General features: G+C 41.9%; 1 protein-coding gene across 2 annotated transcripts in view; it reads right to left on the bottom strand.

Annotated features, from left to right (window-relative positions):
- LOC134221898 (lysosomal-trafficking regulator) overlaps positions 1 to 15,962 on the bottom strand; it is a 60,174-nt gene that overhangs the window by 23,196 nt on the left and 21,016 nt on the right. The window contains exons 3-5 of one of the 2 annotated variants that reach the window (XM_062701067.1): positions 13,582 to 13,870; positions 13,295 to 13,414; positions 10,707 to 13,233 (exon numbers count right to left, since the gene is read on the bottom strand). In XM_062701067.1, the coding sequence (XP_062557051.1) occupies positions 10,707 to 13,233; positions 13,295 to 13,414; positions 13,582 to 13,870 (2,936 nt within the window). The remainder of the gene's footprint in view (positions 1 to 10,706; positions 13,234 to 13,294; positions 13,415 to 13,581; positions 13,871 to 15,962) is intronic. The other variant, XM_062701073.1, reaches the window with a different exon arrangement.

Here is a 15,962-nt window from a genome sequence, read left to right as displayed (position 1 = left end):
ATCAGGCATAGCCGAGTCGAAAACTTGGACATCGTTAGGAGGCTTTACTGATATTTCATATTAAGGATGGTCTTGACGCCTCCCAGATCCCACCCATGTGTGAGGAATTCGGTGGAATCATCTTCCATTGAATTTGCCGAGGTTGGCAGAATTGATGATGATGATGGTCCACCACATACCCCTACAAAGGTTTTCAAAAATTCAAAAATCTTGAGTTCGGTGGCTTGCTGCTTGAAAAGCCGATAAAGCTTATTCAGCTCGTTGTAAGCACCGATGAAATTTGCCCCATTGTCGGAAAATATCTGCTCAGGGACACCACGACGAGAGACGAATCGCTACAGGGCGGCGATGGACGCATCTGTAGAAAGGTCTTATACTACCTTCAAATGAATGCCCTTGGTGACCATGCAAACAAAAACACTCGCATAACCCTTTACAGGAGTCATCTTCCTTTTTGTTCAATGAGAATGGGACCCGCAAAGTTAACTCCAACCTTCATGAATGAGGAAGCCTGGTTGCACCTTGCGACGGGAAGATCTTCCATGAATTGACTGGCGCACGGAGGGTTCAGCCGGAAAAACCGCACACAATTTCTTGTCACCTTGCGTACAGCAGAACGGGCTCCCAGAATCCAAAATTGCCGGCGAAGCTGGGTGAGTAGTGCTGACGGTCCTATGTGCAGGTTCTCTCGATGTACAGTTTGAATCAACCGTTGGACGGTCCCATCGTTCTTAGGTAAGATCCATTGATGCTTTACACCATAAGGCAAACTTGAATGTCGTAGTCGTCCACCGACACGAATCATTCCATCGTCCTGCAGCTTCCTGCAGTAACTCGCTGCAGCTTCCTGAATGACTAGTATTTGTAGAACATCGGCAGTTTCTCCAATGACACCACCGTAGAAGATACAGTGGTCTGCCGCAACTCAGGAACATCTTCCACGGATAGTGGTTTCGAGACCACCATCTGATAATCTTCACTGCGCAAAAACGACGGACCATTCCACCATAGATCGTTCTTTTGAAGAGCGTCGACAAATTGGCCGCGCGACACTACATCGGCTGGATTTTCCAGCGTTCTCACGTATTTCCACATAAATTGATGTCCAGTAGATTTAATCTCACTAACCCGGTTCCGAACAAATACTTCAAAATTCTTCGCTAGCCAATTAGTCTTCGCTGACATCAATTAGCCTTAATGAATATTTTAAAACTTAAAACTATAAAAACAAACATCAAATTGAATCAAACATTTAAACTCATTTCACAAACAACAATACTAATAGATACTTAAACACATCATCGTTATTCATAACAAACATCATCTACTCTAATAATTATACAATTCAACAGCGACGCACAAACCATTTAAGTGTTACAAGCATTTTATTAATTAGGGTCGCCAAGTATTGTTATGCAATTGAACAAACTCTCTAAACTTGATATTTACTGGCCACGTCGAGTTTTCCATTTACTACTAACAACGACTTTGAATGAAATGAAATCTAGCGTTCTCCTACCATTCCAATTTCTACTGAACTTTGCAACTTCAATGCGTTCAGGTTCAGAGCTACCTAAAGCACGAGAAACCATTCGATGAACATCCCACTCAGTAACGCATGGATCAATATTCGAAAGAAACAATGAAAACTTTTCGCCATCTGTTAAATATTGTGGCGGCTGGAGGCAGTCATTATTGGTAGTAGAAGCATTCGTACAACTGGAAAGTGTATTGCATGAGATAGGCGTTGAATGTAATGCAGCATCGTATATAGGAGTCGTCGGTGCGATAGTGGAGAGCGAATTCAATATTCTGTCTACTTTAGCTCGCAGCTCTTTCACCTTTTCCTCGATCATTTTCGTTTTCTCAACGTTCTCATCAGTAGGAGCAGGCCGCATACCGTCTCTCATCCTTCGGAACTTGTCCATCCATACACGCATCGCACATTATATTTTGTCTTTGCGATAGAACGCCCAAGTCGTCTTCACTAATACCCACACATTTGGCATGAAAAAGACACGCACAATCGCCTTCACAAACAGTAAATAAGTTTACTTGTCCATCAATACGCAGAGAACACTTTTTACACACTCTGTTATTTTCCATAATAAACTGGGATCGACTGCTACGAATTTAATGTCTCGAATTCTTGGTGAATACTGATTCAAATTGAGATTCCACAATTAGCCGCGAGGTTGACTTATGTCTAGTCCAGCTCAAGTTGAATTATAAAACGATTAATGTACCAAAGAAACTTCACACGAATTCAGAACAATAACGGCAGCTCACAACAATCAGGCACCAACAACATGCAAACTTCAACTAACGGAACGGAACTTTGCGCACAATAACTTCACAACTGCAGCTTGACTAGGTACAATCGACCTGATGTACATGCAGGCACCATAAGCTTCTAATGTTGCGTCACCAAATCCATGCAGCTCAAATGCAATGATCCCACTGGCCACCACGTGACAAGGAATCCAAAGCATAGTAACACCACTCAACGCGCTTAGGATTTTGTCACACCTTTTCTTCAGCTCTCCCTTGAGATCTTCATCCCATTCCTGCCAGATGCTCTTCAGTAAAAGTTTACCGATCACGATAACTGGCGCCACAAAACCCAAGGGGTCGAACATTCTTGCTATCCAGTTTTCCGCGAGCGGTAATGGCTGCCAGCTTGCTTGCGGTTCAGTCTCTGATTTGACGTGTCTGGAGGTCAGCTGCACCCACCGCTCCGAGCATTCTGACCAATGTTGCATATAAGAAGGTGCTGATTCAGTGAATTCAAGCCTTCTTATATACCACATTGATCAAAATGCTCGAATGGTGGGTGCAGTTGACCTCCAGAAATGTCAAATCAGAGACTAACCCGCAGGCAAGCTGGCGGCCATTACCGCTCGCGGAAAACTGGATAAACGACACTTGGTTGGGGTATACCCCGTTAGGCATAAGTACGTTAGGCATTTGTTCTACAAAGTTGTTCTGGATACTTGGGCCCTTATTATAGAGTTACCGAAAAATAAGGTGGGCCATTTTATAAAAATGTGATTTTTTTTTTATTTTGCGGAATATTGACATAAAATGTTCTACAAAGTTGTAGAGCAGCTTTTTCCAATCAACTTTGCTATATAAACTTTTTATGTAGCTCTTAAGCTCACTTGTTTAGAGTAATTTTACTTACTAGGATTAGGGTGTCCCTCAAAAAACAATATTTATAATCTGCTCATTTCATTTTTTTTTCACGGATGTCATTTTTTCTGAAGACTTTTGGGGATTTTTAAAACGCGTGTTTTGCTATAATGACATCGTCTATATCTTTTATATCGAGTTATATCAATTTAGTGAAAAAAAATTGGTAAAATTGGTGAAACTTGAGATAAAAAAATAACATATCCCCAATTTTTTGACATAATAAAGAATAATAATTTCTCTTTCAGATGCCGTGTAAATATATTTTTTTGGTCTGCCCTAACCGCAGATATCAACTTATGAAAAAAAATGTAATTTTGACAGAAAAACGATTATAACTTTTGATAGGAAAAAAATATTGAGCATATTTACCCATCAAAAGTTGCATTTTTTTGATCTCTAAAAGTCACCTGAAGTCGTCTTTTTCGAGAAATCTAAAACAAAAAAGGTAGATAAAAAGTACTGTTTTTTTAGGTACACCCTAATCCAGGTCCACGACGTTAGGCATAAGTACGTTAGGCATAAGTACGTTAGGCATAAATACGTTATGCATAAGTACGTTGGGCATAACGGACGATAGGCATAATGGACGATAGGCATAATGTACGTTAGGCATAATGGACGTTTGGCACAATTCTGCCTTCTTTATGTCATAGGCTGTTCTTTGGGTCATTTTATGCCTAACGTCCATTATGCCTAATGTACATTATGCCTATCGTCCGTTATGCCTAACGTCCGTTATGCCTAACGTATTTATGCCTAACGTACTTATGCCTAACGGGGTATACCCCCCTAATCCAATTAGGTAAAATTGCTCTAAATCAGCCAACTTAAGAGCCACAGATTTTTTTTAGCGAAATTGATTGGAATAAGCTGCGCTACAACTTTGTAGAACATAACATGTCAATATTCCGAGAAATAAAAAAAATATTTTCTATTTTTTTTTATATGATGGGCCCTATTTTTTGGTAGAACCATAATGATGGCCTTACTCATTCATTTCATTTATTTAGTTAACATCTAAACAGATAACACTGAATCAACAATTTGACGCCACAATACACGGTTCGAGGCCGCATCTCTCCATCCTCGGATACGCCCCACGCTCGCCAAGTCGTTCTGCACCTGGTTTGCCCATCTCGCTCGCTGCGCTCCACGCCGTCTCGTACCTGCCGGATCGGAAGCGAACACCATCTTTGCAGGGTTGCTGTCCGGCATTCTTGCAACATGTCCTGCCCATCGTACCCTTGGCCTTACTATTCCGAACAATTTTGTAGATCAACAGTTTTTTCTGAAAAATATAGTTTTTGCGTAAAATTCATCTTTCCGCGTAAATCTGTATCCTGGACCATAGTGCACTGTTCGAATGGAGATGAATTGCAGTGCGTCCAAAATTGGATTCCACATTAGTTCCAACGATTTTATTATTTCCTTAGAGCCTTCATCGTCGATGCTAACCAGCTCGTCCCGATCGCCTTCTGGAATCCGTTCCAGCAGTGCAGGACTATGCGTCCAATTTGGGAATCTCAAGCTCGTTCAGTAGCTGCTAGGTTGCGAAGGCCGACGGAAGTCCTTCGTAGCTTAGTTGGTTAAAGCACCAGTCTAGCGTACTGTAGGGTCATGGGTTCCATCGAAGGGAAAGTGGTTACCTCCAATACATTTTCCAAATCAATATCTTCCACATAACGTACATATTCACATATGAGTTTTCATAACATTGTAAATGCAGGATTGTTGGAAGCCCATTTATGCAGATAAAATCCACCCTCCTTGAGTAGACCAATCAACTGCACCTGAGCCTCGCTTGCTTCATACAAGTCATCAAACCCGATCCCGAACAATGCGTTGTCCACGTAGAAACTCTTCTTCAGGATGTCTGCAGCCACAGGATACTTGGAACCTTCGTCGATAGCCAGTTGCAAATATGTCCGCGTTGCCAAGAACGGGGCCGGAAGCTGTGCCATAAGTGACTGTTGTCAGTTCTAAGGCACGCATTGGATTAAAATGGAAGGATTCTAGCGGCGTATGCCGCCGATCGATGAGGACTTGCCTGTACATTTTTGCCACGTCAGTAGCCAAAACATAAAGTGGTACACGGAACCGAAGAGAGATGGAATGCAGATAACTTTGAATGATGGCACCAATCTTCATTACATCGTTTAGCGACCAGCCAGACACCTTCGCCGATGCATCAAACACCACACGACACTTATTAGTGGTATTCGATGGTCGCAGGACGGCATGGTGAGGTAAATACCAGTTGATGATATCTGTCTGATCCTTACTAACATCAACTTCTTCGCAGTGACCAAGAACTTCGTACTCGTTAATGTTTGTTAATGTTAATGTTTCTTCAAATCTGGGTGCTGCGAAAGCTTTCGCTCCAGTGCATGAAACTTTCGTAGTGCCAACGGTCTGGAATCTCCCAACTCGCTGACGGACTCCTTTAGAGGCAGCTCTACGATGTAACGACCAGAAGCATCTCTACGATGAGTCGTCTGGAAATGACTTTCACATTCCTCTTCTTCACTGTCACGCTGATCGGCATCAGCGATATCTTCAACTTCCCAGAAGCGTTGAATAGACTGGCTCAAATCGCCCATCGTGACTGTGTGCGAACAAACTACTCCATCAGAAAACGCACCTTCTTCAAACACTCCACCAACAACCCAACCAAATTGAGTTTCGTGCAGGATGGGAAGACTGTCAGATAATGGAATCTCTCCGGGCAGTAACAATTTGAGGAACCATTTCGTTACCCAGTAGAATATCCACCTTGCTTGGATGAAAAAACTTCGGATCGGCTAGCTGAACACCAACGTGAAGCTCCAATGCACTAACATTGATAACCGATGATGGGAGATCTGCTGTTACCTGGTCAGTTACCAGACACTTGAATTTCGCGTGGAAATCCCTGTACCTCGACGAAAGATGAATCACACCGCAGCTGGATGACTGGGTCTTCGTTTTGCTCACCCCGAACATCGTGACATTCGATAAATCCAGCCCAATTTATCAGCTACGGCTCGTGTAACTAAATTGACTTGGGATCCATTATCCAATAAAACTGTACATTAGGGTGGCTCAAATTAGTATGGGAAAAACTTTTTTCAATTTTTTTGATGGGTCGCCCTCTTATTCGGTTCTATTCGATGCCCTGATGCTCTGGACAAAATTTCAGCCAAATCGGTCGACGTTTGGGTGGTGCTAAACTCGTTGGAACTTTATATGCAAAAATGTATGCAGAAACATCCAAAAACAGTGAATTGCAGTTGGACGGCACAACTTACGATGAAGAACTATGATACTCATTCAGATCTCGAAGAATTTAATACAGAATGTTATGCAGAAAACCGCGAGAAGATTAGAGTTTGCCCGGCTAAGTTATTAGCATTTCTCTGAAGTGGGGTTTGGGCAAATTTCGTTTCTTTTACCTTTGAAAAGAAATAAATTCACCCCTACAACACTCCAGTAAAATGCTAATATCTTTGCCTAATAAACTCTAATCTTCTCGCGGTTTTTAGCATAACATTCTGTATTTAATTCTACAAGAACTGAATGAGTATCATAGTAAATTGTGCCGTCCAACTGCAAATCACTGTTTTAGGATGTTTCTGCATACATTTTCCATATAAACTTCCAATGAGTTTAGCACCGCCCAAACGTTGACCGATTTGGCTGAAATTTTGTCCAGAGCATCAGGGCACCAAATAGAACCGAATAAGAGGGCGGCCCATCAAAAAAATTGAAAAAGTGTTTTTTGAGCCACCCTACTCTACATGGATGGGGTTTATAGGTCTTGTCCAATACATCAACCACCGCCGTGAGTAACAACACTTGTTGCGTGTTGGTAGCCACGCTTGAACACGTAGCCGGCGTCGATGCCGATGGTGAATCTTCTTGCTCTGTCGCTGGCTTCGAGGACGGCTTGCTTGACTGATCTGTAACATCATTGTAGTCCTTATAGGCTTTTTCCAATTTCGTCATAAGACCTTTACCTCAGCTTCCGTTAGCTGAACCACTTCATCTCCATTTGGGCGGATAGTATTGAGGATGCGAGACACCTTACCTTTCGCTGTGCCACGACGGCGGACGAGTCGTTGGATGTTGTCCATGGCAGTTAACTTTTCCGCCAACTTTAGTTTTCTCTTCTGCTTCTTGCTTAACGGAGTGGAAGAATCTAGAGTAGACTGCCCAAGTGCAGAACTAGCTCCAGAGTCTCCGGCTTTTTGCTGCTTCGAAAAACACGCCTTATGCTTGACGGTGGTTGGGAACACAGCCAAGTCTATGTTCACGCAACCGGTCACTTGCTTTTTTTTTTCTTTTTTTTTTTTTTTTTTTTGTGTCTTTATTAAAGAGACTTTCAGCCCGAGGCTGGCTCGTCTCCGATACGGTCACTTGCTGATCCAAGTGGCCAAACCAGAGCACTAGCTTCGAAGCGACTATCTTCACTTGTTTCGGGTTTCCTTACCCCACGTGTTGAGCACATAATTACTCGCTTATTTCACTTCTCTTATGATTTACTTTTACCATCATCACTTTTCAAAATGGCGACCGCACATCGAGTACTGTACTTCCTCTATGGCGGCCATCTTGCTCACACCATTATCGTTTGAATTTTCCGACTTTTTCGGAATACGCTTTGAGTTTTGCACTTGACGGTTCTTCTGCCGGCTCCGGAACAGGAGATACTATACTATGCACGATCCGATTCGACTGGACCAAAATTATGTTCGAGAGTGGACTGTATTTAAAAACTCGACTCGTGGTTGCGTTGAAGGATGCATCCTTCGTTGTTAGACAAAAGAGCAGCAGACTGTCGTTGAACGATACACTCACAAAATATTTTTTTCGTGACGGATGGTTCGAACAGTGCGGGTCAATTAATGTTTTCTGCTTCCTGGGTTTGGTGAAGCTCGCGATTCATTCTTTGTCGCCACACAACGTTATCTGTATGTGGGCCGCGTAGTTCGCCTTCTCGTGATACCCACTTATATAAATAATCAGCCCACGCAGAGGGGTTGTCTAGCGGCTAAATGAACTACGATAGGAAGAATCGCGAATTTTGTCTTCGTTTGCAGACTATGTGACTTAAGTTGGTTTCGGAAACCGCAATTAGCCATATATGCAGCTGCAATACGGCTTTTCACCTCGCGTGTAATTATCGCACGTCACTAATGTTCCAAGAAACACTAAATCTTCTACCACTTCAAATTGTTCACCATTCAGCACCATTTCACTACCACTACTACTAATGAATCCACGTTGATTGCCAGCGACCGTGTACTTTGTTTTGCTGGTATTGATCGTGAGTCCAATCCTCGCTGTATCCCTCTTAAATTGCGCAAAAGCTTCTTCCACTGCACGGCGATCAATCCCGATAACATCCGTATTGTTCGCAAATCCCAGGAGCATATGCGATCTTGTGATAATGGCACAGCTTCTTTGCACAACAGCTCTCCTAATCGCCCCTTCTAGCGCTATGTTGAACAGTAGATTCGAGAGAGCATCAACCTGTTTTAATCCATCTAAGGTAACAAATGACGTCGATACTTCATACGCAACCCTTACGCTTGATTTCGATCCATCCAACGTTATCAGTTATGAATTCAATAAACAGATGATGTGTCTGCAAGTTGTACTCCCGGAATTTATCAAGGATTTGTCTCAGGGTAAACATTTGATCCGTCGATGATCGGCCCTCGCGAAAACCTGCTTGGTATTTGCCGACGAAGGACTCTTCAAGGGGTCTCAATCTATTGAACAGAATACGGGACATAATTTTGTACGTCGAATTAAGGAGGGTTAATTGGTGCACTCCAGTCTGTGCCCTATCTTAAAGAGAGGGCAAATGAGGCCGTCCAACCAGCTAGCGGGCAATTCCTCGTCTTCCCATATTTTCGACATAATATGGTGCAGAACTTCATAAAGCTGCTCAATGCCCTGTTTGAGAAGTTCAGCCAGGAGCTGGTCCTTCCCCGCAGCCTTATTGTTTTCAGCTCTTTAACAGCTTTTCTAACCTCATCTAATGTAGGCGACTCCACAGCTTGTCCATAGCCACTACCATTTATTCTGTTCACCGATGCACCGTCACTTCCACTATTCAACAAAGTCTCGAAGTGTTGCTTCCACCTGGCAGCCTTCGGTTTTATCTGTCAGCAAATTCCCTTGTTGGTCGTTGCACATGACGGGAGATGGTGCTGTCTTTCTCCGCACGCCATTGACAGACTCATAAAACCTCCGCATATCGTTCTGCTCCATTTTTTCCTGCGCCTCGCTAATTACTTGTTCTTCATATTCTTTCTTCTTCCTGCGGTGGGTTCGTTTTTCGGCTGCTCTTGCTTCCTTGTATCGAACTCTATTCGATCGGGTACCTGACACCAACATTCGGCTTCTGGCAACGTTCTTCTCGTCTGTCACTCTCTGACACTCCACATCGAACCAACCCGTCCTGGATCGTCTCTGTGGAGTGCCTACCACTTCTCGTGCTGTTGTGCTCACCGCTCCATGGATCGACTCCCATAAATCGTTGATGTTATCGCTAACGTTGTTCGTCGAGCTTCTGGCGGACTCAGCCGATACTCTTTCCGCCGACAATCGCTGGATATTGTAACGCATCGTTGGCTGTGATCTTTCGTTCGATACAGTTGACAACCGTGATTGAATTTTACTGACAACGAGGTAGTGATCAGAGTCAATGTTCGGATCTCTGAATGTCCGCACATCGATAACATCCGAGAAATAGCGCCCATCCACCAGAACGAAATTAGGTACCGTAATTACTCTCATATGCCTTATTTCGCGCATAAAGCGAAAGTCTAAATAAATACAAAATACTCAAATACACACTTTTCAATAGTAATGACGAATAAACATATCCAACAGATATATCTTTGGGTTGTTGATTTTTTTCGGTGAAAAACTAACAAAGATATAAAAATTCACGGTGACCAAAACCCTACTAAATATCCAACAGAGCATAATGAATACACTACACATATTTCCAAAAAGTAGCCACTTAGATTTACTTAGGTCATGTTCTTCGTCTCTGTGCTAAGCACAAGCAAATACGGCGGTCCATGGGAGGACCTAATTGAAATAATTTTATTTGTTGTACTAAACCAGGTTCGTTTTTCAAATTCTTTCGTGAAAAACATTCAACAATAATAATATTTTGTAAAACTCCAGATTTTTTTATTTTGACTGGTACCTAAAAATTAAAAAAAAAATATGCGCGAAGTTAGGGCGCGTGCAAAATTAGGGCACATAACGGTATGCCTATTTAAAAAAAAAAAAAAACTTCATGGAATTATGACTTCAATGATTTTCAACATAAAGAGCCACCCTTGTTTACAACGAAACGAATTATCTCCGCACGAGTAAAAGTCGTTCAGTCTTCCCACATGAGAAAAATGGAAACGAAACGTATCAGATTACATGCCGCAGCCGTATCTACCTTAGTGCCTTTTTCATCGCTGATTGAAACGAAACAAAATAAATATGATGCTACTCACCCAACCGGTTGTCCTTGGCCACCAGCAATTGGAACGTACTGAGAATCAGCTCCACCAGCATGGCCAACCGTTTGCGAATGAATCCTCCGGTGGACAGCAATTGTCGGGCTTGCTCGGGAAGATCACTAAACGGCGCCCGCTGTTTTGCATTTCTTGGGAAATATTCGTCCACCAGTTCGGTCAACAGTTGCCGTATGTTTAGTTTTTCAAATAGAGACCAGGTTCGCTCCAACTTGCCATTGTTCAACTGTTCCTGAGATGCCGACGGAAATGGTAGCATCTTCTGATTGGTCAACTCGCGAAGCAGAGAATAGTCTTCATCTTCTATCCCATCGGAAGCGGTCGAGCTGCAGCTGTAGTAGAAGAACTCATCACTCGGAAGCTGATGATCGATCAGTTCATCGTTGAAATGGAATATGTTCAGTATGCTGCGGCGTTCAAGGTTTGTCTGTTCGGACAACTCATCCGCGGATAGTTTTGTTGGCGGAGTTTCACTCTGATTTGGCTTATACTGGTATATTACTGCACTGAACATGTTGCACACCAAACATAAAAGTTCTTCACATTCACCAAATGTTTTGCAAAAAGTATTGTAGAAATGATCATTCACTTGGATCAAGTATCGAACAATTTTCCAATGCTCAGCGAACACCTGCAGAACGTTGTTGGTAGATTGTTCGCTAGAGAGATCATTCTCGAATTTCTCCGCCGGACCTTTTAATCGGATATGAATATCACTAGTTTTTAAAATTGCGAACAGTGATCCCAAATAATCGGATAACGCTTTTAGATTGCTCATAATTATATTCCCCAGTTGATCGTGCATAATATTTTGGAAATCCGAAGCGTCGAAAGCTATTCTAAATATCACCCCAACATGGTAGACGAACTCAGCGCGTTTGGAAAGATCACTTAATAGTTCTATGTTTTTGTCTGTGAAAAAAATCTCTAAAAGGTCGGTATTCTTCAAACACCTTGCCACGATGGACAGACAGCCGTTGACGAGATCCTTCGTCGTGTCATCTAGCGTGTTGGTTGTAAACTCTGTTCTTTCCTTAATCAGCTGCGGCAACACCAACTCAAACAAAACAGACTTCCCTAATGACGGGGGAACCACTTTGACGACGTCTTGTAGATATTTAAGCAAAATCGGCATCCTAGGTCGATTTTCCGCTCGGGCAAACGCCTCAAATACTCGACGATGAACACGATCGAACCGTTCGTTGAAATGATCGCTACGCCTTTCGCTTTCGCACCTCGTGCAGCTCGATCGGCTGAATATTGCACCTATCACACTGCGGTTGGCAAAGTTCAGGCAGATCCTCGGAACTAAGTCATCGTTGGTAATTATCAGAATGGCTTCCAACGTTTCCATGGTCGCATTACAGCAGCAAATTTGATTCTCACCGAAGAAGTGTAACAGTGTTCGTTGATCGGAATACTTGACCACGGGAAAGATATTGAGCAGGATGTTTTCCAATGCGCAAATGTGAGCAGTTTTGGGATCCTGGCGCGCGTGATGTAATCTGTGACGAGCACGTGGAGGCTTTTTCCCTGTACTTCGATTGGGAGCGAGAACGAGGATAAAATTCTGAAGCATTTTGAGCAGAATGTGTATCACGGACTGGTGAGTTCCGTTGATGCCGTTTGTCTCTTGCAGCAAGCTGTAGACGTGTTTGACTATGTCGAGATTGCTCTCGAGTAAACGGAAGATCGCTTGGAAAAAATGTTCGCTGACCAAATGCTCGCAATAATGGAGAAAACTTTGATTCACGGTTGACACGATCGTATAGGTAAGGTTGTACACAAAATCACAGCTAATTGGGTTTATACTGCCGACGTCTAGTTCTTTTCGTAGCAGTTCCATGACTTCGGAAGTGATCTGCTTCAAGCTAACGCGATCACTCTCCAGTGAGTCGAGGAAGAACAAGTTGTTCAAACTTAACATTAATATTCCGAGTAGTTTGTGTCTGAGGATCAATCTGTTTCGTGAGTTTTCCTCCAAGACTTCCTGCCGACGGAGCCGTTCGACCGCCATTCGGAGACAACTGATGGTGACGGACTTTTCGTCTATCATGAAAATATTCTCGTGTATGACTAGACTTTCGAGCAGGTTAAGTACGATCATGGTAAGCCGATCTTGGCTCAACGGATTATGAATGTGGGCCTTGAAAGCCTCTGTGTGATAGTCGGCCAGGTTCGTAGGCTGTGGAGGATCAGGATGCGTTTGAGCAACTTTGTGTTCCTGTGCCACCGGTGGACAAGACAGCATTCTACAGATTGCTGGAGGAGACGAAACTTGTACTGGACTGGTGCATTCGATGATCTGCGACGAGCTCAAGTTCATAGAGTTACGTTTTACACCATTTCTCCAATCGCTGTTTCCGGTGCGCATTTTGAGCACCTTCAACAGCTGCCAATTGTACTGAACTGAATACTCTAGCTCGGTTTGTTGAGTAATCCACTTTTTTCGAGTCGGCAGAATCTGGATCAATACATCCGTAAACTCTCGTGAATTGACAATGTCCTGTGAAGAAATATTGTTTGAATGTAAGGTAAATTTGGAATTTTTCTACCGTGTAACCTACTTTGGCTCCGATTTGGTCCAGCACTCTTAGAATACGTCCTCCTATACCTTCCAATAGGAACTCTCTAAGAACAGTGCATCGATCCTCACCTGGATCGTTATTTAACGGATCGGAATCGATCTGTAGGAAACAATAATTGCTATTATATAAAGTAAGTGAGATTAAACTAAAAACGTCCAGCATCCGCAACGTTAAGATATCAAATGGGAGCCACTTGCATAGTTTGCAAGTAGGATTGCTGGACTACCCATACTAATACCATCATACCACGGGCAGTGGAGAATTACCTTGTTATCGTACTGTTGGTGATCGGTGTTTGGTGGCAGTAGCAGGGCTGCTGTGCTACCGTCGAGTAGAACTTGGTTGGTGTCGTCTGCAGCAGTGCCATTGGTACAGTCAGTCGTTCCGCTGCGAGCCGTCATGTACGTAGACGCCGACGAAAGCGACGACGTGATAGATGAGGCACGTTTGCGTAGTGTTTGCTCCTCGGGTATGCCTTTCGACGAATCACAGATTTCGTAGATAAATAGAAGCAACTGGCGCGATAAGACCGACGATATGGTTTCCGAGATGCTGCTGTGGAAATACAAAGAGAAGATCCAATGCATTTTTGTTTACTGGATGCAACGTTAACGGCCCAGTCGTAAATTTGTACACATTAGACGAGGCTCATGCCTTATCAGCGTCTAAACATTCTGGGTTCTACGTGTCGAAAGGGTGGAACATTCACTTTCACGGCGCATTACATCATGGAAATTAGGTCTTACGGAAGTAGCGACGTGTGCACACTTTAAAGTTGCCGAGTGAATCACTAAATTTATGATCACTGATGCTGTGTAGTGTTGAGATATCCACATTTTTCGGAAACCTCATATTTGGTATTGCGTAGTTCTATTATCTTTAACTGTTTTTTATGATTAGGTGGTCGTCGGAAATGCTAGGTAGCGAAGAGCTTCCTATATGCTTGCGGTGCAATTTGGAAGATTTGAGATCTTAATTAGTTAGTCTGGCTAACTGGCAGTTAAGGTTTAATAGCAAAGCATGGTCTGGTGTAAGTCGGTAAATGGGGTAAGTTGAAGAATTCACATTTCTCGCTTAACTTTTCAAAAGGACCATAGCATTTTTTCATGAATTAATTTGAGTACTGCAATCAAAAGCTTTCATGTTGTTCCATTGATTGCAATAGTCAAATTAATTCATGAAAAAAATGTTACTTAGGTCCTTTTGAAAAAACGGTTATAAACCGAACTCTTTTTGGGACGCCTTGTTTTCTTTCAATTGTGATTCAGAATTTTCATTTTTTTTTGTACGTACTGCACGAGATATTTTGAGGTAGCATCGAAAGGAGCAATATTTTATTAATTGCTCTTGGTTCTTATATTTGGTTTTCCATTCTTACCAAGATTACCACTGTATTTTTTGTTATATATTCTTTATTCTCTCTTCGTTCTTCTTTATTCTTCCTTCTTTGTTCTTTTTTCATCCGTTTTTTCTTCCTAAATCCTTCGTTTCGCTATCTTCTATCTTCTTCCGTCTTTCTTTTTCCTTATTTCTTTTTCTTTTAACTTTCTTCCATCTTTCTTCTTATTTCAACTTTCTTCCATCTTCCTTCTTTCTTTTTCCTTTTGCTTTCTTTCTTCTTCCTTCTCCTTTGTTTTCCCCTCTGTCTATAGTTTTTCTCCTTCTTTCTATTTTTTTCTTCTACTTTCTTCCTTCTTCTTTCTTACTTACTTTTTTCTTCTTTTAACCTTCTTTCTTCTATATTCTTCCTTATTTCTTATCTCTTTCTTCTTGCTTCTTTCTCCTTGTTTCTTTTTCTTTCGTGAACATTAATTAGCTCTTTCTTTCGTGCTTCTTTTTTCTTTCTCTTTCCTTATTCCTTGTTCTTTATTCTTCCTTCCTTCTGCCTTTTACTTTTTCCTTCTTTCTAGCTCCTTCTTCTTTCTTCCTTATTCGTTCCACAATGTTTCTTCTTCCTTTTACCGTTTTCTAACTACCCTCTTTAATCTTTCTTCTTTGTTACTTATTCCTTCTTCTTTATTCCTTATTCCTTCTTTCAACATTCTTCTTCCATCTTCCTTTATTCTTCCTTCTTCCCTGTCATTTCTTCTTCCTTACTTATTCTTTCTACTATACACTGGATTTTGTTTTTACGTGATTTACATTTTCTCAATTTTTCACTCATCCTAAATGTTTAACGTAAATGGATTATCATGTGATTTTTCTTTGATTTATTCTGGATTTTTTGAAACATGTTGCGAAGAGTTTGGTGGCAAATTGAAGTCACACGATCAAAAATACGAGCAAAAAAAATCGTGTAAAAACAAAATCCTGTGTATTTCTTTTTCCTCCTTTTTTGCTTCTTCCGTCTTCTTTTTTCCTTCTTTATACTTCCTTCTTTTCTCTTCCTTTTTCTTTCTTTTTTTTCTTCCTTTTTTATTCCTTTTTGACTTTCTCGTACAACTAAGTTGTACCGAAAGGCTATCATTTCACTCCAAATTTGAACTTTTGATAGAAGTCCCGGAGACCCATAGTGTTATATACTATTCGACTCAGCTCGAAAAGCTGAATAAATGTCTGTCTGTCCGTGTGTGCGTGTGTGTGTTTGTATGTGTGTGTGTGCACAAAATGCCATAAAAAACATTAGCCAAATTTTCACATAGAAACT

Source organism: Armigeres subalbatus, chromosome 1 (assembly GCF_024139115.2).
Source record: "Armigeres subalbatus isolate Guangzhou_Male chromosome 1, GZ_Asu_2, whole genome shotgun sequence".
In the NCBI taxonomy this organism is placed as follows: domain Eukaryota; kingdom Metazoa; phylum Arthropoda; class Insecta; order Diptera; family Culicidae; genus Armigeres; species Armigeres subalbatus.
This window is presented reverse-complemented; position numbering and strand designations above follow the sequence as displayed.